Source organism: Panthera leo, chromosome F3, assembly GCF_018350215.1.
Source record: "Panthera leo isolate Ple1 chromosome F3, P.leo_Ple1_pat1.1, whole genome shotgun sequence".
Taxonomy (NCBI): domain Eukaryota; kingdom Metazoa; phylum Chordata; class Mammalia; order Carnivora; family Felidae; genus Panthera; species Panthera leo.
The window spans coordinates 68,302,527-68,325,195 of NC_056696.1; the positions used below are offsets into that span (position 1 = coordinate 68,302,527).

General features: G+C 63.3%; 2 protein-coding genes and 1 long non-coding RNA gene across 10 annotated transcripts; all 3 read left to right on the forward strand.

Moving 5' to 3' along the window:
* Positions 1–109: 109 nt before the first annotated feature.
* Positions 110–4,033, forward strand: PYGO2 (pygopus family PHD finger 2). Its single transcript, XM_042925015.1, has 3 exons — positions 110–312; positions 710–759; positions 1,293–4,033. Exons 1-3 carry the CDS (start codon positions 210–212, stop codon positions 2,358–2,360), a joined length of 1,221 nt encoding a protein of 406 aa, XP_042780949.1. The 5' UTR covers positions 110–209; the 3' UTR covers positions 2,361–4,033.
* Positions 4,034–4,829: 796 nt separating this feature from the next.
* Positions 4,830–14,412, forward strand: PBXIP1 (PBX homeobox interacting protein 1). 6 transcript variants are annotated; one of them, XM_042925012.1, is made up of 12 exons: positions 6,128–6,361; positions 7,113–7,239; positions 7,433–7,519; positions 8,750–8,891; positions 9,051–9,115; positions 9,194–9,365; positions 10,655–10,894; positions 10,998–11,021; positions 11,273–11,328; positions 11,423–11,554; positions 12,094–13,268; positions 13,672–14,412. In XM_042925012.1, the coding sequence occupies exons 3-12, from the start codon at positions 7,469–7,471 to the stop codon at positions 13,715–13,717; spliced, it is 2,103 nt and encodes a 700-aa protein (XP_042780946.1). In that variant the 5' UTR covers positions 6,128–6,361; positions 7,113–7,239; positions 7,433–7,468; the 3' UTR covers positions 13,718–14,412. The 6 variants fall into 6 exon arrangements, with proteins under 6 accessions (XP_042780947.1, XP_042780945.1, XP_042780943.1 ...); XM_042925013.1 differs by lacking the exons at positions 6,128–6,361; positions 7,113–7,239 and adding an exon at positions 4,830–4,911; XM_042925011.1 differs by lacking the exons at positions 6,128–6,361; positions 7,113–7,239 and adding an exon at positions 4,841–4,939.
* A 692-nt stretch (positions 14,413–15,104) lies between these two features.
* On the forward strand, positions 15,105–20,275 carry LOC122211683. 3 transcript variants are annotated; one of them, XR_006198775.1, is made up of 4 exons: positions 15,105–15,601; positions 15,845–16,008; positions 17,231–17,317; positions 19,608–20,275. It is a non-coding gene; the product is annotated as an uncharacterized LOC122211683 (long non-coding RNA). The 3 variants fall into 3 exon arrangements; XR_006198773.1 differs by having other exon boundaries at positions 15,105–16,008; XR_006198774.1 differs by lacking the exon at positions 19,608–20,275 and adding an exon at positions 18,113–18,212 and having other exon boundaries at positions 15,105–16,008; positions 17,231–17,643.
* Positions 20,276–22,669: the final 2,394 nt, after the last annotated feature.

Here is a 22,669-nt window from a genome sequence, read left to right on the forward strand (position 1 = left end):
CCGCCCCTCGCCGCGCGGCGGCGGCCACGCCGACTTCCGCTTCCGGCTGCTGCCGCGGCCGCGGGCGGGCGGCTGGCGCTGTGCTCGGCGCCTGGCCTCGCCGCCCGGCCTGGCCGCTCCTTGCGGGCGCCCCGAGCCCCCTCCCGGCGATGGTGCCGCCCGAGGGCGCGTCCGTCCGCCGCCGCCGCTGACCCCGGCCCCCCCGCCCCATGGCCGCCTCGGCGCCGCCCCCACCGGACAAGCTGGAGGGAGGTGGCGGCCCCGCACCGCCCCCTGCGCCGCCCGGCACCGGGAGGAAGCAGGGCAAGGCCGGTGAGAGCGCCCAGGACCTGGCGGCCGGGGGGACGTTGGCGGGTGGGCGCAGGCGGGGGTTCCTGGGACCGGGGGACCCGAAGGGAGGCTCGGGCGGGGGGACGGGGGGGGGTCCTTGTCACAGATTGGGGACCCTAGGGTTTGGAGACGCACGGACTCCAGGAGCCACTTGGGAGTCTGAGGGCATCGGGGTGGGGGGGTGTCTCGTTTAAGGGAGGAGGCAGCCGAGAGTGCGGCCGTGCAGCGTTCTTCGTAGCGCACCTTTGTTCGTGTTTGTTAAGTGAATGAGCGAGTGCGTGTCCAAGTTAGAAGAGCTGCTCCGGCGCGTCCGGGAGGCAGGAGGTCGGGGCAGCCTCAGGGAGATGCGTTTGGGTCTGCATTCTGCTGCTCTTCCTAGGTCTGCAGATGAAGAGCCCAGAAAAGAAGCGAAGGAAGTCAAATACTCAGGTGAATGGTGCTTGACGGTGGGGGTGACTCCTAGCTGCCACTCCAGTAGGCTGGGATGTAGCCTCTCGTGCGGGGAGAAGAGAAAGTTTTCTTGCTTCTGGTCCTGTCCCTCAACTTCCTAACGACGGCGGGGGAGGGGGGGGGGCGCGAGGGCTGTGTGTGAGGCCACTTGACCAAGGATCTTATCTGTCAGGAAGAGCCGTCTTTTTTCTAGCACTTTGTGCTGTTAGTACTTCAGCAGCTTTGGGAGATGGGCACTGCCCCTATTTTACACATGAGGATCTGAGGCTTTAACAAGTTGAGTACCTGTTCGAGGGTCTCCAGATTATTTGGAGTCAGAGCTAGGATTCCAGCGCGGTTCTGTCTGCTTTTTCCACCCCCTGTTTCCGTTACGTTCTGAGGTTTGTCTTGACTTGGGATCCGAGCTGGCCTTTACCAGCCTCCAGAACAAGTCCTGCATTTCTACGGCTCTGCTGGCTTCTAGCTGTGTGTTTCCTTCTGTGATCCTTTCTTCGTCCTCTGTTCCCCACTAGGGCCCTGCATACTCACATCTGACGGAGTTTGCACCACCCCCGACTCCCATGGTGGATCACCTGGTTGCATCCAACCCTTTTGAGGATGACTTCGGAGCCCCTAAGGTGGGGGGCGCAGCCCCTCCGTTCCTTGGCAGTCCTGTCCCTTTTGGAGGCTTCCGCGTACAGGGGGGCATGGCAGGCCAGGTACCCCCAGGCTACGGCACTGGGGGTGGAGGGGGTCCCCAGCCTCTCCGTCGCCAGCCCCCTCCTTTCCCTCCCAATCCTATGGGCCCAGCTTTCAACATGCCCCCCCAGGGCCCTGGCTACGCACCTCCAGGCAACATGAACTTTCCCGGCCAACCCTTCAACCAGCCTCTGGGCCAGAACTTCAGCCCTCCTGGTGGGCAGATGATGCCAGGCCCGGTGGGAGGATTTGGCCCCATGATCTCACCCACCATGGGACAGCCTCCCAGAGGGGAGCTGGGCCCTCCTTCTCTCCCCCAACGCTTTGCCCAGCCAGGGGCACCTTTTGGCCCTTCTCCTCTCCAGAGACCTGGTCAGGGGCTCCCCAGCCTGCCCCCAAACACAAGTCCCTTCCCTGGTCCGGACCCTGGCTTTCCTGGCCCTGGTGGTGAGGATGGGGGAAAGCCCTTGAATCCCCCCGCTCCCACTGCTTTTCCCCCAGAGCCTCACTCGGGCTCCCCAGCTGCTGCGGTTAACGGGAACCAGCCCAGCTTCCCCCCAAACAGCAGTGGGCGGGGGGGGGGGACCCCAGATGCCAACAGCCTGGCGCCCCCCAGCAAAGCTGGCGGGGGGTCAGGGCCTCAGCCTCCCCCGGGCCTGGTGTACCCGTGTGGCGCCTGTCGCAGCGAGGTGAATGACGACCAGGACGCCATCCTGTGCGAGGCCTCCTGCCAGAAGTGGTTCCATCGCGAGTGCACAGGCATGACTGAGAGTGCGTACGGGCTGCTGACCACCGAGGCCTCCGCCGTCTGGGCTTGCGATCTCTGCCTCAAGACCAAGGAGATCCAGTCTGTGTACATCCGCGAGGGCGTGGGGCAGCTGGTGGCTGCTAACGATGGCTGACCCTGGCGAGGGTGAGGGTTCCCAAGTCTGGCTCTCGGTCCTCGTTTCCACTGGCCTCCTGTCCCCAGGGGGCAGAGATACGGTGGCTCCTGAGGGCAGAGAAGGACCTGAGGTGGGCAGGCAGAAGAGTCTGGATCGCTCGCCTTTCTGGAAAATTACCTGTACACGTTGAGATCTGCAGAGATCAGGAAACCAAAGCCCTACCAGCGTTGTGGTGGCTCCCGTCTCTGAAGGCCTAGGGGTATGGCTGCAACAGAGAAGAGGCTGGAAGAAGATCCGGAGGGCAGGGGTCTCCTCTGTGCGGATGACGGACGCCCCAGCACCTGTGCCTAACACGCCTGTCCAGCCCCGCAGCTGCAGCCTTAGTTTTTGGAGTGAAGTGTTAAAGGTTTCTGGCCAGAGGAGTCGGGGTCCCATCCCCGCGGTAACACTTTCATGGGCTTTAGGAGACAGCTTTAGGTAATGAATGGGGAATTTTCCCTTTTCTTACCCTCCCCTTGCCTCCTCCACGACGTACCCAGGCCTCACCCCCTCAGACAACCAAATAGCTTGGAGAAGCAGGAGAGCGCTCGGCTGGGGCAGTTTCTTGGTGATTTGGGGCTTCAAGACTGTGCGAGAGAGATGCTGTCCGGACCTGTGTCCCTCATACCAAAGCCACTGGCCCTTTCTCAGCCTCTCTTGGGCTTTTAATGACCATATTTTTGCCAAAAATTGGGATATGTGGTCTGACCAGAATATCTGAGGTTTGGACTGTCCTGGGACCTGGGACTCTGGTTGTACAGTGCTCCCCATGCCTCCCCCCCCCCCCCCCTCGGTTTGTTGCACAGTAGTGTTGGCGCTGGTCTAGAGCTTTCGTCACCTATATCCCTCTGCCTCCCTGGCTTGACTGAAGGAAAGCTTGAAAAGGCACGGAGCCCTTATACCTCATCTCCTGACAAGGCTCCCTGGCCCAGCCGGTGGGGGAGGGAGGCCGTGGGACTGTCATAGCCATGGCCCCCGAAGTGCAGTCCGTAGCCTGGGTGTGTGCTACCTTTCTGTAGATCTTTTGGGGCCAGGTGATCTAGCAGTTCTCACTCCTCTCCGCCAGAGCCCCACACTGGGCTGGATGGGTTCATATACGGATTCGTAGGCGCTGCCTGCCGGGTATGGGCCCCCGGCCGGCCGGGCTCCTGCACACGTTCCTCAGCGGGGCGGGGAAGCAGGCACACGTGTGGTCTGGCGAGGAGCTAGGGGTTGCCTGCACCCTACACATACACCCACCCACCCACCCACCACCCTACACACATACACACACCGCCCCCCCCCCCCCCCCCCCCCCCCCGTGACTTTAGCATGTGAAGAACTCATTTGCCTGCACGGGTGGAGCCAGCCGTTTTCGAGGCCGTGGGAAGGGAGGGAGGGGCCTCGGCTTCGCTCCCGCGGTGTCCGGCCTCCCGCCCCCAGCTGTGTGTTGTGTTTGTGGTTCTGTGGCCCCTCTTTTATCTGTTGCTATTTTTGTGACGTCTCCCCCCCCCCCCCCATTCCTCCGCCATCTCCGCCTTTTGTAAGTGGCTCCTGGGGAGGGGTCTGCTCAATCGCCCCCTCTACACTATTTGGAAGGAACTAGGGGTGGCAGAGATGTGGTGGTGGGGGTCTTTTGTACGGTTGGATTAATAAAATGACTTGAAAGTCCAGACGAGGACTCCTGGCTGTTTCAGCACACGAAGGTTGGAACTAACCTCTGCCACCGCCGGCGCGGATGCCTGAGGGGTGAGGATACCTACGTGCCCAGGGTTCCTGGAAGAGAGAATGGTGGAGATTCTGGCCCCTGAGCTGACCTTGGTGCGAGGCGAGGAGCCGAGGGAGGCCTGTGTGCGCCACCCCTCCCCCTGCGTCCCTGGTGTGGGAAAGCAGTTCTTTTCTGGGCACATTCCTGGACCCGGCCTGGAGCCAGGGCCCCAGGGAGGCAAGTGCCGTTGGTGTTTCTGGGTTTAGCGCCTACTGCCCCTCCCCCAGTTGTTTGGGTTAGGGGTCAAGTAGAGCTCCAGGTCAAGTGCAGTGGGAAGGGGGCTGCCCCTGGTCTAGCAGATTTCACTTGGGGATGCTTTCCAGGTGTCCCCTTTAGAAAAGTAGCGGTGGCATCCTTAATCTGCACTGGCGCAGGGCGAGGAGAGCGGTGGGAGGGTTATTTCCAACCCACGGGATGCCATCTCCCTTCCCCCATCCTGCAGCTGTCCCTGTCTGTCCTGGGGTCGACCTGGCCCCTGCGGTCTCGGGAGGTACCACCCTTCGCTTTCAGTTTTGGGTCTTCCCCCTAGCAACTGTTTCTACACTGGGAAAGTAGGCGAGGTCGCCGAAAACCCAGCTTGCGGGAAGCCCAGCCGACCGTGGGAGGAGAGCCCGGGGCTGGGGGCCCGGCAGGTCCCCCTCCCCTCCGCCGGCTCTCGATTCCAGCGCTGATTGGCCCAAAGTTTCCGCCCTCTCCGGGACACTGGTTCTCCATTGGCCAGTCCCGGTCACGTGGGCCCCTCCTCTCCTGGGCTGGAAACCCGGGGAGGCCGCAACAAGTCGGGTGAGGACTGCGGGTACTGCTGGGTCAGGTGAGGCCCCGGCGGGGCAGGGGTCGCGCGGACCCCATCACACGGGAGGGGCGTGGAGACGCTGGTCCCCGGGGACCCGGGAGCTGCTGGTCCCTGCTGGGCCTGGAGAGGCGGCGTCCGGGACGGCCGTGTCCCGGACCGGCACTTGCTCGGGCGCCCCGGGCATGCTCTGGTGGCGCGGGGGTCCTTTGCTTCCGAGGTTTGGGGCAGCCACCCCTACAGGGCTTGAGTTGGGCCAGACTTGCCAGCTTGTGCAGGGGGGAGAGCTCCCCCTTTAGCTGTCCTCTAGGAACAGCAGAGTGTCTGACAAGCCTTAAGGTCCGTTTTTGTGGGGAGGGTGGAGGTGGAGAGGTAGACCGGAACGAGATCTGAAACCCCACGGGGAGCGATGTAGGTTGGACCGAGAAGGGAACTTCCTAAAAAGGTAAAGCGATGCGGGCTGAGGAGAACGGGGCCATCTTTTGGAATCTTGGATGCACTCTACGGACAGAGCAGTGGCAGAGTTTGGAACTCTGGGTGCAGGGGTTCCAGACTGTCTCCTGTTTGGGGCTCAGAAGTATTTGTCTTTGTTGACCCAAATGCCGGGGCTGGTTTCCATGGAGACAGTGAGTCTGACATCACCCTGGTTGCCATGGTTCCTGGTTCTGGAGGACCCGAGCAGGCTGTACACAGCCAGGGAGAAACAGAGACTTCAGCCCAAGCTGCTGCCACTTCCTTCCTGCCACCACCTGTTAACAGTCACGCGCAGCAACTGGGAATGGGGACATGGTGACAGAAGGCGGTGGAAGGCCCGAGAGTGGCAGGCAGGCCTAACAGGGCTGGCTGTGTGGATGCCTTCAGAAGCTGGCCAGGGGGTCCCGTTGGATGTGGTGTGGGGGTCCTTGCAGCCATTCTCCTGTCTGCCTGTGGGACGGCTGTGCGTGTCTAGGAGGCACAGGCCTTGGGGAAGACACCGTCAGCTGTCTGTCCCGGGCGTGGGTCTTGAAAGGCCACAGGAGTATCAGGACCCTGCGCAGGACTTGGCACCAGCTTAAACAGATGGGGGCCGCCAGGGGGTCCCTAAGCGTTTCTTCCCAAGCCTCACTTCCCTTCCTAGCGTTTCCTTACAGAGCCCTGCTCCTGTGCCCCCCGTTTGGCCCCTCTGTGAGTGGTCCTGTGTCCTCCTCTGAAGGACCACAGCCCAAGACTGGGGGGGGGGGGTCAGCTCATCTTATCCTCCTGCCTTGTGCCAGGTCCCCGTCACAGCTGCCCAGACTCAGGGGACAGTCTTGGCTGGAGTGACAGGACAGGTCTCCCTCTCCTTACCCCACTTTGTGTCAGGCTTCAGAAGCTGGCGTGACTTCCCACCCCCACCTGCCGAGTCAGAGGCGAGTAGCAGGGCGCAGGGCCGCAGCCCTGATTTTCGTCTGCACTTTGCAAACCGTAAGGCCTTGACAAACGATGGCTGTTTTTAAACCCTTTTCCCAGTTGCCTTGAGTTCCATGGGATGACCCTGCAGATTACATAGAAAGGAAACAGAACTTAGAATGGAGAGTCAGTGTGATGAGGAGATTTACCAAGGGTGTGCTGAAACGCGTCTGGGCCATGTCAGGTGTTCTCAGGCCGGACTGCACAGGAGAGAGCCTTCTGGGAGGTTTCCAAGAAGACCCATGCCTGGCGGGGGCGGGGGGGGGGGGGCGCCTGGGGGCTCAGTCATTGGAGCCGTCCGATTTCGGCTCGGGTCATGATCTCACCGTCCGTGAGTTCGAGCCCCAAGTTGGGCTCTGTGTTGACAGCTCAGAGCCTGGAGCCTGCTTCGAATTCTGTATCTCCCTCTCTCTGCCCGTCTGACACTCTCACTCTGTCTCTCTCTCTCTCTCTCAAAAATAAATAAACATTAAAGAGAAAAATTAAAAAAACAAATAAACAACAACAACAAAAACCCCCAAGACCCATGCCTGGGTCTGACCCGAAATCAGTTGAATCAGAATCTCGGGCGGCCCCGGTGTGCAGCCAGCGTTGAGAACCCCTGACCAGCCTGTAGGAAGGATGTATGGTGGGCAGGACACTTCAGTGGGAAGGAGGCCGTCCAGTCTCAGCTTCTGGGCCCCGGTGAGGGGCTTGGGGAGTGATTGTGGGGGGGCCTGGGTGGTTGTTCTCTTCCCTCCTCCCGTTAGCTGTTCGTCCCGGGCAGGTCAGCAGCCTTGACGCCTCCGTTTCCGCTGGCTCTAACCTGGGGGCGCTGGCCCGGGTACCCCCAGATCCTCTCCAGCTCCGTGCTCGGACCTTTCAAAATCAGTTCAGTCTCCCAGGGACCACAGGTGAACTTCTCTGTGTGTGCTGACAGGTGTTGATCTGTAAGAGCTGATACTGCCCAGGAAAGTTCAAGTGTCAGGGTTCGAAGGGTTGGTTCTGGAAGCCACTGCTCAGCCCCGGGAACCCAGCCAAGGCTGCTCTCTGCATCCTGCCTTCGCCGAAGGGAACCGGGGTCCTTAAGAGCACTTTTCTCCGCAGGTGGCAGCCACAGCCCCCTCGGGGACCCCAGCAACCATGGCTTCCTGCCCAGACTCTGACAACAGCTGGGTGCTTGCCGGCTCGGAGGTAGGACGCAGGCCCGGGAACCCTGTGGGAGAGAAGTTCCTGCGGGGCTGGGTTGCCTTTTGGGTCTGTCCCCTTGCTCGGTTCTGCTGGGCACCTGTGTCACCTCCTGCTGGCGGCCGAGAGGAGCTCCAGGGGCAGGAGGAGGGGGAGCAGGCCCCGGCACGCAGGCCTCCTCCTGGGTGGGGGAGTCACAGAAGGGCTGTGAGTTCGAGGGCCTCGGGACAGTCACCGCCTGTGGGTGGGGTGAACGAGGGAGTGTTTTGAAGGTCGGGCAGCGCGGCTGGCAGTGGGGGCAGGAAGCCAGTGGGCTCCTGTGCCCCCAAAGCCACCAAGAAGGGGGAGGGGGCCGGAGAAAGCTCGTCAAGGGCCCCGGGCCCCGTGACTTGGAGTGTTAGGACCGCCAGGGGGAGGGGTGTGAGGGTGGGAGCGAGGGCAGGACACAGGGCCCGGGGCCAGAGCCCCGGCCCAGAACGACTGCGGGGCCTTCCTCTCTGTCCCCCGCTGTAAGAGGGGGTTGTGATTCCTGGCTTAGAGGGGTGGCCGTGGTGAAACGAGCGGTTTGAAAACCGCACAGAAACGGACTGAGGCGCACAACGATCCTTGGAGGGCTTGCAGAAGCCCTGCTTGGGTGAGCGGGTGGCAGGCCTGCTGGGCAGGGGTGTGCAGGGAGGGCAGAACTGGGGGGGGGCGGGCCAAGTTGTCGGCTGCCAGCAGCTGCGTGTGGGGCAGTGGAAGAGGCCAGAAAAGCCTGGAAGATGCGAGTAAAGTGGGCGGCCTGTCGAGTGGACGCTGCAGGGAAACCCATGGGGAACGTGATCGTGACCTTTAAGTGGCCAGGGGGCTCTGTTCTCTTGCCGGCCGCCCACCTCCCAGCCAGCCAGTCGGCAGCTTCCATTGGTGGGGAGGTGGGAGACCCCGGCCTTGGCCGGCTTCTTTGGGAGGGTGGGGGGCACCAGGTTCCTAGGTGATGGGGTGTCTTGGCCCAGCCGCACTTTTCCATTGGCCAGCAGCTGCCTCTGGAAGTCCCTCACGGTGGCAGGGCAGGGCAGGGAGGGGAGGTCAAGCGAGGTCAGGGAGGTCAGGGAGAGGAGCTGCCGCCCGCCGCCCTCCCCCACCTCGCGTTAGCTCGCTATGGCACGCGTAGGTTTTTGTGAGATGTGGGTGGGGGTCCCCGGGCCGTGCGGCTGGCCCCAGGGACCCCAGCAGAGCACCCGTGCTCCTGGTTTGGAGCACCCCCTCCCCCAGGGCCTGCCCGTGGAGACCTTGGGCCCAGAATCCAGGATGGACCCAGAACCCGGGAAAGCTCCCCAGGCCCCTCGGAGCCACTTCGAGGCAGCTGCTGATGAACTAGCTGGGGCCGTGAATGGAGAAGGTAACAGGCCCTCCTGAGGGCGGGTGCAGCCGCCTTCCTCTACGCTGCGGGGTCTCCTGCCCCTTCTAATCTGGTAGGGCCTGTGGGAGCCAGAGGGCTGTGTAGGAAGTTCATCTGGGGGACAGTGGTATGTTTCCTGGGCCTTTTCGTCTGCTGCAGAGACCCCCTTCCAGACTGAAAGTCCCCAGTGCGGTCCCCTTCTGCCAGAGAAGACCGAGGCCGAGGTGAGGATCTTCACCGGTTTGGGGAGGGCAACTGGAGAGGGGGGAGGCCTGGAGCCGCTCGTGGCTGTGTCTGCTCAGGGTGTCCTGGAAGGTGACGCTTGTGCCACGAAGCCCTCCGGCCTGGGAGACATGGTGGTCCAGAGAGACTTGGAGGAGGCCCCTGTGGTGGCAGGCCCAGAAGACACACGAGACACGCAGGACCTGGAGGGTCACAGCCCCCCACAGAGCCTGCCCTCATCTCCCAACGCAGGTGAGAGCCTTTTGGTCTCCGTCTTCCCTCTCCTTCTGGAAGGAACGGGGGGCAGGGCGTTTGCTGCTGAGCACGGTTCTGGTCCAGGCCCCGGCACTTAGCAGCGTAGCACTCGCCTTGCCCTGTGTCAGTGAAACCTCACCACTACCCCCGAGGATTCAGGGAGGTCAAGTGACTTGACCGAGGTCACACAGCTGGTAAGCGGCAGGGCCTGGGTCTGCTTGACTCTTTCCCTTGTGCCACGAGGCCCCTTCTTTTCTTGCTTCTAGATTCAACTCTTGTTCCCTGAGCCTCTTTCACATGTCGGTTCTGTGCCCAGGAGGGGAGGGGGAGTGGGCGGTGCGTGGCCCGTGTGAGAGGCAGACTCGTCTGAACCAAATGGAAGTCAGAACAAGAGCGTGGGGAAAGGAGGGGGAAGGGGAGAGGAGGGAGGGGAGGGGAGAGTGGTTCAGCCAGGGGACAGTTGAGGGAAGGGAGAGAGGGGCGGGAGCGGTCGGGGGAAGGTTCAGGTTGGAGGGCATCTTGAGAAGGAGCAGGCCGTTGGTCGTCAGCAGAGGCACGGGCCGCCTGTCCCGCGCTGAGGAGCCTTTGGCCAAGGCTGTGGCCAAGGAGTGGGCGAGTCCTTCTCTGCTGAAGGACGGGGTGGAGGGAGAGGGCAAGACCTGGGCCGTTTAGGGCACGAGCGAGGTGCTCGCGCAAAGCTGCCGAAGAGAGGGTAGGCAGACACGAGGCAGGGGTGTGGGGGGAGGGCCCGGGGGGAGGGCTCAGGTGGCCAGGTGGTAGCAGTGGGGTCGTTCTCTGAACAGGGGTGGGGGGGGCACCGGTGTGGAGGGTGGGGTACTGAGAGCTTGGTCCCCAGGTGACACTCAGGTAGGGTGGCTGGCAGATGGTCATCAGGCCCGGGGCCGTGGGCAGGCCAGGTCAGGATCTACGGACTGGGGGCTCGTCTGCTAAGGAGGAAAGTCAGTGGTGTGGGTGACTGTGCGGGGAGATGGCCGGGCCCCGCGGGACCCTCGCCTTTAGGACCGGGAAGAGCCAGGACGGACTGAGAGGCAGCGCCCGGCGGGCACAGGAGCTGCCGAGGGAGCTGGGTGGGGGGCACGTGTGGAGGAGGGGGTGCTTTTAGGGAAGAGCTGCTCCCTGAGTTTGCAGATAGAAGGACCGCCCCTCCCCACCCCCACCCCCCATAGGCCGGGCATCTGAAGACCGCCCAGGTGGACGGGGGCAGGGTCCCTGACTATGTCTCTCTCTGCGGTCGCCTCACTGCCTCGTGCCCACTGCTTCTCCAGCCTGGCCCGTGGAGGAGGCCCGCCGCTCCAGCAGTGAGGACGACACAGACACAGACGTGGAGGCGGAGGGGCTGCGGAGGCGGCGGGGACGGGAGCCCAGCACCCCCCGGCCCGTGGCGGCCCTGGGCGTGGAGGGCCAGGCCCGCGGCGAGGGCGCGGGCGGGGAGCCGGGCCTCTCCCCCAACGTGTGTCTCCTTGGGGCCCTGGTTCTGCTGGGCCTGGGAATCCTGCTCTTCTGCGGTGAGCGCTACCTCCCTGCCGCGGCCTCCTCCCTGTCTCCGCGACCCCTCCTGCCCCTCTCCTCCGCTCTGGCCTCACCGAGCCCCTCTGTCTCCATCCTCAGGCGGCCTCTCGGAGTTTGACAGCGGTGAGTGGGGCGGGGCCCTGGCTCGTCCCTGCCCGGCCTCAGGGAGGCCACTGGCGGTTCCCCGAGTCAGAAGTAGGGCCCCTGGGCTGTGCATTCATTGCTCAGTCACTGACCTTCTCAGCTGTTCAGGGCGACCCTCGGCCCTCTCCTGCTGGACTTCTCAGCCGTAGGGTAGGCCCAGGGCAGGCGGGTGACCGTGTGTGTGCAGGGGTGAGGGAGCGGGCCAGTTTTGGGACTTTGGTTTCCCACAGGGCCCACGGAGGAAGCACAGCCACAGGCCTTCCCAGACACCGGCTCGGATGCGGAGGTGCTGGATGGCGTGGGGGGCGCGGGGACCGTCCGGGAGACTCGGGGCGGCCTGGCTGTGGGGCGGGAGGGGTCACTGGCTCCTGTGCCCTTAGGATGGACTGGGGCAGCCGCTGCAGGCCTCAGCACCCCCCGACAGGGTGCCCAGCCTGCAGAGCATGGCCCTCCTGCTGGACAAGCTGGCCAAGGAGAACCAGGACATTCGGCTGCTTCAGGCCCAGCTCCAGGTGGGCACACGCAGGGGTGAGGGGAGGGGTGGGAGGGGTGTGTGTCCTACAGGTTGCCTCTGCTCGCCTCCCACCACCATCTCCTCTGTCCACTGGAGTTAGGCTTTCTTCCTGGCTCTCTGCTCACACCCTGCGGCCACGGCCCAGGCCCGGCTGGCATCCCGGCTGGCGCCCCCGCTGCCTGAGGCCACCCTGCCTGATGGGTGCAGTCTGCCCGGGGCCCCGTGTGAACAGGGATCGGTAGGACTGCCGAGGCTCGATTAATAACGTCTCTTCTGGGTGTGGGAGGCAGAAAGGGCCGTGAGAGCCGCGTCTGGTCGATCTCAGGTGGATCGAAGTGTGTCCTTGTAGAGGACGTGGAAGCTGAGGTCTGTGACGGAATTTGGGGTCACGGGCTCGGTGCAGGTTGTGGATGGCGAGGAGGTTGAGAACCAGACTCTCTGAGCGTCCTAGGCCGTGTCCTGCCGACTCCCTTGGGCGGAAGCGGGGCGGGAGGCACCGGGCCCTTCCCGACCCTCCTGTGGCACCCTCCACCACAGGCCCAGAAGGAGGAGCTTCAGAGCCTGGTGCGCCAGCCCCGAGAGCTGGAAGAGGAGAACGCGCGGCTGCGGGGGGCCCTGCGGCGGGGCGAGGCCGCCCAGCGCACCCTGGAGTCCGAGCTGCAGCGGCTGCGGGCCGGCTGCGTGCGGGGCCCAGACGGGGTGTGCGTCCCCTGGAGCGGAGGCCCTCTGGGCGGCGGGGTCTCCGGGGAGTGGGAGCCGGGCCCTGGCCTCCCTGAGCAGCAGGAACGGCTGGAGGCGGAGGCCCAGGCATTAAGGCGCGAGTTGGAGAGGCAGCGGCGGCTGCTGGGGGCGGTGCGGCAGGACCTGGAGCAGAGCTTGAGCGGTGCGGGCCGAGGGGACCTGGCCGAGCTGGGCCGCAGACTGGCCCAGAAGCTGCAGGGCCTGGAGAAGTGGGGCGGGCACCCCGGGGTCGGTGCCAACGCCTCAGAGGCCGGGCACCGGGAGCCCCGCTTCCAGAGTCCCAGGGAGTGGAGTGGAAAGGAGAAGCGGCGGGGTGGGCAGGGGGACCGGAGCGCTGAGCCCCGGAGGCACAAGAAGGAGGGGTCTGGTCGGGAGAGAAAGAACTGGGGGGGTGAGGGCCGGGAGGTGGCAGAGGGCTGGGGGGAGGGCAAGCCGCAGGGGGCGGAGTGGGGCAGCAGGAAGGACGCCAGGCGGCAGGGCCCTGAGGAGCGCCCTAGGAGGAGTGGGAGCCCTCACCCCCCCAGGGGACAGCAGCACCCTCAGCGGGAGGAGGGCGCTAGCGACGGGCGAGGCCGCCCGGCACCGGCACCGTGGGCCGAGCTATTGAGGCGCAAGTACCGGGCCCCGCAGGGCTGCTCAGGTGTGCGCGAGTGTGCCCGGCAGGAGGGCCTGGCCTTCGGGGCAGAGCTGGCCCCGGTGCGGCGACAGGAGCTGGCCTCTGTGCTGACCACTTACCTGGCGCGGCTGCCCTGGGCCGGGCAGCTGACCCAGGAGCTGCCGCTCTCGCCCGCTTACTTTGGGGAGGATGGCATCTTCCGCCATGACCGCCTCCGCTTCCGGGACTTTGTGGATGCCTTGGAGGACAGCCTGGAGGAGGTGGCGGTGAGGCAGACGGGTGACGACGATGAGGTGGATGACTTTGAGGGCTTCATCTTCAGCCACTTCTTTGGAGACAAAGCACTGAAGAAGAGGTGGGCAGCTGTGGGCGGGGCCCGGGGGGGGGGGGGGGGGTGAGGGAGCACAGGCCCTGAGTCCCAGTCTTGAGTTTGTAATCCACGGCGGGCTCCCCTTCGAGCAGCATCCAGATGCGCTCCGGTCTTCCCTTGAGGTCAGGAGGCCGCCTGTGCTCGCTCCACGGTGGTCCTGGGAGCCCCCTCGGGCTGGGGGGACCTTTCCTCCCGAGTACTTGCGTCCAGCGTGTACCTGCAGTGCCGAGGAGGCTTCCTGCCTCGCTGGCCGGGGACCTCACACTGGGAGGGTGGGTCCGTCCCCCCCGCCTTAGGGGGGACAGGTCCCCGCTGCTACAGGAGCCTCTTCTCACCACGCGGCGTGGTCCTGAAGGCCTCTTCCTGCCCCTACCTGGTCTCCCCACAGGTCAGGGAAGAAGGACAGACACTTCCGGAGCCCGGGGAGGGGCTGAGGCCCGGGGTCCCCTGACCCCGGGGACCGTTGAACTGTCGTCTTCTCCGGCTCCCTAGGAGAGTCACCCGGCCTTGCACTGATGCCACTGTTGCCAAGAAAAGGCTTTAGCTGGACCTGCCTTGCTGTTCATGCAAATATATGCAAATGATTGGGGGCCAGCGGGCGGGGGGGGGCTGTGGGGGGACAGGAATCTGATTCTGCAGCCAGAGAGCCTTGGTGCGTGTGCCCCCAGAGGGGCCCCTTGGCTGCACACACTGGCCTGTGCCCCCTGGGATGGAGGCCCAGCACGAGAGCTTTCCTTGGGGTTTTGTTACATTTGAAAGCGGCAGCCCCCGGGGACTGAAGTCTCCTTCTGCCTCCTCCCCGTCCCCACCTCATGGGAACTGAAGACTCAGCCCCAGGAAACGCTGTTGGGGCTGTGCTGTCGGCTGGGGGCTCCGTCACTGGGCTGGCGTGTAAGCACAGGGGACCCCACACCCACCTTGTCCCCACCTCATCCTCCCCACCTGCCTCGGGCCCTCAGGGCCGGAGCTCACAGCTGCCGAGGGCCATGGGTTCCCGAGGGTGAGCCTTGGGCCCCCGTCCCGGCCGAGAGATCTCGGCAGGTTAATTTCTGGGAACCTTGGGTTTCTGATCCTCAAACAAAGGGACTGGGGGGCTGGGGAGAGATTACATAAAGCGATGTAAGCAAAATGCCTGTTCTGTATTTGGCACTCAAAAGCTGTCGCCGGCCAGAGGGTGTGAGGAAGGGGCGGAGGACCCCCACCGGGCTCTGGGCTGGGAGGTGGGAAGCCACTAGGTGGCGCCCCGGCTCCACGTTTGCCGCCGACCTCGCCTCCCGCACCGCTTAGAGCCCCAGACCCAGACCCACCCGGCCAGGTGAGGTGAGGGCCTGCGCTCACCCAAGACCCAGAGTCCGCTGGGCCACTTACTGCCCAGAAGTCCTTCCTGACCGGGCTCCTCGACCGGCCTGCAGGTCCCGTGCGAGTGTAGGGACGGAATGGCGCAGTGTGACTTCAGGAAGGGGAGAGCGCCCGCCGGCTCCAGAAGGGGCTGTGGTGGGCGGCGGGGGCTCAGGAGGGACCGCTGGCTGTCGTAGGGCTGTGAGCCAACGGGCTCCTGCGGGCCTCTGGCTGGGGGCTGAACCAGGAGCGCAGGGTGTGTGTGAGGAGGCGCCCCCTCTGTGGACCTTCGTCCCCTCCATGGACCTTCACCCCCCCCTCCGTGGACCCTCACCCCCCCTCCGTGGACCCTCGTCCTCTCCACGGACTGTCCCCTCCACAGACTGTCGTCCCCTCTGGACCCTTGTCCCCTCCGTGGACTGTTGTCCCCTCCATGGACCCACCCCCCCCCCCCCACATGGACCTTCGTCCCCTCCACGGACTGTCCCCTCCACAGACTGTTGTCCCCTCCATGGACTGTCCCCTCCAGACTGTTGTCCCCTCTGGACCCTTGTTCCCTCCACTGACTGTCATCCCCTCCATGGACCCTCGTCCCCTCCACGGACTGTCCCCTCCAGACTGTCATCCCCTCTGGACCCTTGTCCCCTCCACAGACTGTCGTCCCCTCCGTGGACCCTCATCCCCTCTGGACCCTCGTCCCCTTCACAGACTGTCCCCTCCAGACTGTTGTCCCCTCTGAACCCCTGTCCCCTCCACGGACTGTCGTCCCCTCCATGGACCCTCGTCCCCTCCACGGACTGTCTCTTCCATAGACTGTTGTCCCCTCTGGGCCCTTGTCCCCTCCGTGGACTGTCGTCCCCTCCATGGACCCTTGCCCCATCCATGGACCCTCGTCCCCTCCGTAGACTGTCCCCTCCGTAGACCGTCGTCCCCTCTTGAGGATGCCTTTTTATCCTGTTCACCTTTCTCACCGCCTGCAGGTGCTCAGAATTTATGCTGCGTGAACAGCTGACTGGTCAGCTCGAGTCTCCAGGGCAGGGGTTCAGGCTAGAAGGGAGGCCAGATTCCTCATCCGGGGAGGGGCCTGGCTTCAGGGGAGGGGGCACAGCCTGGCCTCCCTGGGTTCCCAGAGTTGTGGGTGCTGGGGGCTTTTCAGGGTCTGAAAAGCATCGCAAAGTCTGGGGGAGGCTGGGAAGGGTCCCCAAGCCCCCTGTCCCTCTTAGCCCCTCAGGGAGTAGGAGCGCTGAGCTGGGTCTGAGGTCTCCGAAGCCGCTGTGTCCTCTGTATCCGAGAGAAAAAGAGAGCCAGGAGCCCCAGGGGTCTGTTGGGGACGGTCAGGACACCAGGGCCACTGCCCGGTGGCCACCCTGTGTCTGGGCTGGCCTAGGTAGGTGATCCTCACTCCCATCACAGGACACGAGGCCCCTCTCTCTGTCACCCTCATGTACCCACAGCAGCTCTGGCTGGTACCCACAGGGGTGGGGGAACCTGGGAGCGAACCCACTGGCGTCTGCCCCCAGCCCTGCGTGGCCCCCCAGGGTCTGGTCTGGACCCCTCCAGTTTAAGCTCTGGGCCTTTCTGCCCTTTCCTCTGAGACCTTCCACCCCTCCCCCCCAGCTAAGAGCTCAGCCCCAGGGGCAAGGGGCAACTTGGGGGAATCACGTGAGTCAGGGGCGCCCCCTTGGGCCTCCTGCTTCCTTTGGCTGGTCCCCAAACTCACTTCTCATCTGTCCCCCAGCCCGCCATCTGTGCCCCTCACCCCTGCCCAGGCTCCTCCACTGCCCTTTCCCAGCTGCCCTCAGCCCTGCCTTCCCTCGCTGGTACCCCTGCCAGCCCTTACCGCCCCTGGGGTCCCCCTGCCTCCTCTCCCTACTGCTTCCCATCACCCATCCTGGAGGCAGAGATGTGGTCCTGGGTGAGTTTGGGGCCGGCACCCCCCGCTCCCCAGAAGCTCCTTGAAGGTCAGGGGTGTGTGTTCCTCCCAAGACCCTCTCCCAGCCGCCTCTGCCAGACCAGCTGTTGCCTGAGGGACCTCCCGGGGCCACCCTGATGCAGGGGTGCCCGGGCCCTCACCTGCACGTGCTTATGGGGGGCTGGTAGGGAGCTGCAGGGTGGGACCGGGCTGCCTATCCCTGAACCCCGACGACAGCAGCCGAGGCCCTCCCCTTCCATTTTACCGCTGAGATACGTGCCTGCTGGGCAGCTTCCGGCCTCAGCTTCCAGAAGAGGCCCCGCCCCGCTCAGCCCCTCCTCTTCATTCTGGGCCCGATGGAGGCCCCGCCCAGGTCTCCTCTAACCAGACCTTTGGTCTGAGCAAGCTAAGACGGGGGAAACCAGTCTCGGGTCCCCACCGGCTCCCACCTGCGGGCCTCAGGCCGGGCGCCCCCTTGCTTTCAGGGTGAGCTTCCCCATCAGTACAGTGGACACCGAGAGCATCTTCCCAAACCGCCTGGCAGGAGCTGGCAGGGGTGGGGGAGGGGTGCCAGCTTGCATCTCACTCTGCCCCGTGCTGTGCAGACCCCAGTGCTGCCCGCACCGCCCCCCCCTCCCCCGCCCCTGCAAGCAGCTGGATGGATTTAACAGGCAGAATTCTCTCTTCACGCTGCCAGGGAGGAGTCAGCAGGGCGTGAAGAGGAGGGAAGGCTGGCCTCTGACCTGGACTTTGAAGGACAGTAGGATTTGCCATGAGGGCAGAGGTGAGGCCCGGGGAGGGGGAACAGCCTTGGGGCCAGATGGTTAAGTTCATGCTCACCGTTCTCCCACAGGCCCACCTGCAAGTCTAAGGAGGGGCTTTGCCACGGGCAGTGGAGGCTGGGCGCCTGTACCAGGGCCGGTAGGCTTGGGCGCTGTGCAGCGGGTGGCCAGGATGTGACATCGGGGTAGTTTCAAGGTGTCAGCCAACAGCCTGGGAGAGAGGCAACGTGGCCGGAGCAGCGAGTTCGAGCGGCCCAGGCCTGGATGGGACAAGGCCAGGGGAAAGCGGGCGGTCGAGGACACGCTGGGTTTCCCAGCCCTGGCACAGGTGGTTGAGCAGCCCCCCCCCCCCCCCCTGCCCCGCAGTGCTGGCAGAGGAGGAGGGGCGGGGCTGGTCTTGTCAGGGTGGGGGGGTGGGGTGGAGAGGGGAAGGCAGCTGGGCTTGACTTTGCCAGATATGGGGGGGCAGCCAGCCTCCCAGCAGGTCCCTCACTGCTCCCCGGCTGTGCGTCCCCTCTCCCCATCCCCCCAAGTCAGGGCCCCCTTGGAGAAGGTCCAACCAGCGTCAGACTCTTAACCTTACTGAGCCTGAAGGGTGGGGGGAGTGGCCCGGAGGGGGAGTGACCTGTCTGCTGAGGGTCAGAGGGACAGGTCGCCAGGCTGGGGCAGGGAAGGCAGAAACTTAAGCCGTGCACCGTGGAGAGGAAGGGTTAGCCCCCTTTGGAACGTCAGTCACCCACAGACCAAACAGGCCTGCCACGCTGGCTCATCCGGAACGTGGCCTCGGGCCCTTGCAGAAACCCCACGTGGCGTGAGGCCTGCCCGGAGACCGGCCACCCCTTACCCGCCTGGGCCACAGACTTTTCGGCTCTCCCATCTCACGGACAAGCAGATGTTAGAGAGGGTAAGACCGTCAGTACCCTCTTACAGACAAGTGAGAGAGAGAGAGAGAGAGAGAGAGAGAGGAGGTGGCTTGCCTATGGTCCTGTCACAGCTGGACAGTGACCAAGACCATCCGCGGGCACTGTCCACCTTCCCCAGGAGGCCCCAGGCCGGGAAGCCCGAGCTCCCACCCGTGTCTCTGTCTGGTCCATACACCCCCACCCAGCCACGTGGGTACCTGGCCCTGTGACACTTCCTCTCTGGCCACCGCAGCCCCTTATGCGCCCCAGCTTGTGGGCAGGAGGAGGCTGGGTCCGGAGCGGCCCTTCACGGGCATGAAGCCGGCCTCTGGTTCAGAGTGAGAAGTGAGGCCCAGAAAGAGAAATAACTTGTCTGGGGTCACGAAGCTTGCTAGGGGTGGGTTGGGGCTGGAGCCCTTGGCTGTCAACCCCTAAGAGTCCCCTGTCCCCGTCCTGTCCCCGCCCCCCCCCCCCCCCCCCCCCCCCCGCGCCTCCCTCCGCTCCTCAAGCTTGTAAGGCGAGGTCTGGGGAACCGGTTCTTCCTCCCTCTGCCCTTGAGCTTTGAAGTCACCCGTGGGTGGCTGTGCTGGTGCTGTAGGGACGTCTGGTGTCCCCTCTGCCACTCGGAGGAGCAGCAGCCAGACAGACAGGAGGCTGCCCGTGGAGGACTGCAGCGGGGCGGAGGCGGGGGGAGCCGCCCCGGGACCGGAACAACGGGGTGTGGGGTTCCGAGGCTCGGCCTTGAGGGTGCCTGCAAATGCCCTCGGGGCCTCAGGAGCAGAGGCCTGGCCTCCAGACTCTCCCCCAAAGAGCCATCCATTTGCTCATTCATTTATTTATCGTGGCTCATGCAGCGCTTCCCCAGGCCTGGCCCGGCTGGCGCCACCAGACCTGCCTTCTGGCAGCCTGGGGAGGGACACAGGCGAGGACCTACACGGCAGGCCGAGGCGGGGCTGGGGGGGGAGGGTCCCGGAGGCCCCCCTGGCTGCCAGAACCGCTGGCTTTGGAGCCACGCAGACCCAGCTCGGCCACTTCTAGCTCCTGGTTTGGAGCTGAGTCTGTCCATCTCCTTTTGAGAGTAAATACCAGCGTCTGTCTCGAAGGTAGTGAAAAACGGTGACATGAAATCAACACATCGCTCTTCAACGGCTGAAGTGGGGCCAGTCCCCAGCTCCAAAGCTGGCATTCGGTACATGATAATCTCACAGAACAAAAAGATTTTTCTAAATCCTGAATCTTTATTTAAAAAAAAAAAAATCTTTGTTTAAGGGCGCCCGGCTGGGTCGGTGGAGCCCACGACCCCTGGTCTCTGGCTCACGAGGTCAAGCCCCCCCACGGGTATAGGGCTTGCTTAAGCAAAAATCCTGTTTGTTCTTGTGTCGTATTCCAGATTGAGCCGTGGCCACCATCCATGGGCAGACTAGCTGACTTTTTAGAGCTTGTTTCTTTTGAACGTCGGAGGATCCCTGCTTTGCCCGGCGTTCTGGGTGAGATCAGCCGGGAGCCGGAGTTGGAGGTGCCGACAGACTCTGCTACGTGCCCTCTGAACGGCTTCGGCCATAAGAGCGAAGGTCACACACTTACCTCATAGCGGCGGAGATAATTCATAGACCGAGGACTGAGCAGGGGAATCCAACTTTCCGTCGGTCTTTTGGGAGCGCGCACTGTCCAGTGAGAGGTTCGACGCCTCTCACCTCCAGGGATGTCGGCGTGTGGCGTTTCTTAAGGCCGGAGAACTTACAAACTCACAGCTGGCCGGTGCCTTGTCCTTCCTCTGGGTTCACCCTTACTGAGCACTTAGCAACGTAGGGAAGGCGGGTCACGAGAGGGGACGGGTCGTAAGTCTCTGACTGTCCACCTGTGTGTTTAGAAGCGTTTTGCCCCTTCTCTCCGGAGTGATCCCGGGGGGTGGGGCGCTATGTACAATAATCTATTTAATAGATGTCTGGGCAAGTGTCTCAATTATAATGAGCCTCATCATAATTGCGACACTTCGGGGCGCCCGGGAGGCTCAGCCGGTTAAGCGTCCAACTCTTGGTTTCGGCTCAGGTCATGATCTCAGGGTTTCGTGGGTTCGAACCCCACATCAGGCTCTGCACTGGAGGCATGGATATTGCTTGGGATTCTCTCTCTCTCTCTCTCTCTCTCTGCCCCTCCCCTCTCACTGTCTCTCTCTCAAAATAAATACACTTGAAAAAATTTAATAATTGTGCCACTTAAAGTTGCCTCATCTTTAAGTAGGGATAGTAGTGTTTATGTCACATGATTGAGTAAATAAATGTCTGGCACGTAGTAAACGCTCAGTAGATAGTAACTCTTACCTATGTGTGTGGGGGGGATGTGTGAGTAAGTGGTAAGCGAGTGTGAGGTGAGCGTGAGGTATGTCAGGAGCATAGGAAGCAGGGATCCAAGGCAGAGGGGTGGGGAGGCGGGGAGGAGGCGTCACAGGCTAAGTGCTGGAGTACAACTCAGAGCCTGCTCCGCAGAAAGACAGCTGGAAGGGTGTTTCAGGCAGGGGGAACCACACGATGGTGCCACTTAGAGCCACTTACAGCTTCTATCAGAGCATCAGGCGGATGTTAATTTATGTCTGTTCCCCTCTCCAGTTTTGGGATGAAATTTCTCACGCTCTATTTTGAAGCTGCTTTATCGTTGCCGGTCCCTCAGGGGAACAAATGCTCTTTGAGCAGGCTCTCGTTCGCTCACTGTCCCAGCTCTAGCGGTACCTGGTGCGTCTCAGGCATTTACAGACGTCGAATGAACGAACGAATGAACGAACGAACGGACTTCTCTCCCTCGGCTCCCAAGGACTCAGACTGCCTCTCTTCTCTTCCTCTTGGGCGCTCCTTCCGCCCCACGCTCTGCCTCACCTGCCCCGCTGCACGGCCCCCGAGGCCACGGTCACAGGCACTGGTGCAGGACGGCGCTGGGTCAGCTGCACAACGGCCACAGGAAGAGGAGCCAGAAGCGGAAGGAAGGGTAACCGGTGGTACCACTGAGCCACGTGGCATCTATGGGGCAGGCTGGCCTCGCAGGGGTGGACCGTGGTGCCACCGATCGGGGCTCCCTCGCCCCGGGCGGTGCTGGGAGGGCACTGACAAAGCCCGCCTCCTCCCTCCCTCCCTCCTCTCGGCTCGGCAGGAGTGTAGGCCCTGGTCCCCTGCGGGCTCAAACTGTTCTGGGTTTGGTGACACCGTGAGCGGGCTTCCTCCAATAGGCCTGGACTTGACTTCCGAGCCGTCTTCTGGGTCAGTGAAGCAAACCTCTCTTTATTTTTATTTTTTTGTTATTTACTTACTTTGTGTGAGAGAATGTGTGAGCGGAGGGAGGCGCAGAGAGAGAGAGAGAGAGAGAGAGAGAGAGAGAGAGAGAGGGAATCCCAAGCAGGCTCCACATTGTCAGCACAGAGCCGGACGTGGGGCTCAATCCCGTGAACCATGACATCACGACCTGAGCTGAAATCAAGGATCAGACGCCTAACTGGCTGAGCCCCCCAGGTGCCCCACAGACCGTCTGCCTTTTTAGTGAGGAGTGACCCTCTGGGGTAATTGTGTTCCTGAGTCGTGGGGCCACTGCTCTGTGGTCCGAGGCCAGCACCCGCTTCCTCAAGCATCAGCTTCTGGAAGCCCCGTGAGGCAGCCCCGTGAGGCAGCGTGTCTGGCATCCCCAGCTTCTCATCGCAGTCCCCCCCCCCCCCCCCCCCCCCCGCCCCAGGCTTCTGGCCACTCCCTCCCAGCTTGTCTGTGAGGGAGCTTGTCTGTCCTGCGGACAGTCCTGTTCCTCCCTCTTTCCTGCCTCATTGTCTGCAGCGTCCCGCCTGTCATCTCACACCTGCTGACTCTTGTGAGTTCTTTTTGGTTGTGGAGGGAAGAGGCGGTGCCATACAACAGAGTCTCAAGGGCTAATGTGTCCCTGAGAGGGAAGCACTGCTCCGGAGACTATCTGAGCAGGTGACCTTGGAGAGCAAGGTGGCTGAGTGTGCAAATTTGCAGGCTGGATGGCTCTGGGGGGTGGCAAGGCCCAGGGTGTCCCCATGGGAGCTGGTGTCTGAGGCCAAGGGACGGAGCGGTCAAACCAAGCAGGCAGGAAGATCACAGACAGTGGTGACGGGAGCCTGTGGCTAAGCTGCCTGAATGGGAACAGGTGCCAGGATTGGTGGCTGTCAGCACTGAGGAGGGCAAAGGCCACCCAGCCTGGTGGCTATGAGCCTTGTAGGAGCTGGAGTTTCCCAAGAGGCACGGGAGTGAAGGTCAGGAAGCTGATATGGGAAGGAAGGGGGCCACAGACACTCTATGCTGAGATCTGAGGGCTGGGGGGGGGGAGGTGATAAGACTCTATGCGAGAGGGCAGCAGGGGACAGTGAGACACAGTTGAGGCAGGGAGCAGGAGAGAAGCTCTAAGAGGTTAGGATGTGCTGATCATCAGTAGGGAATTCCAGCGGGGATAGGAAAG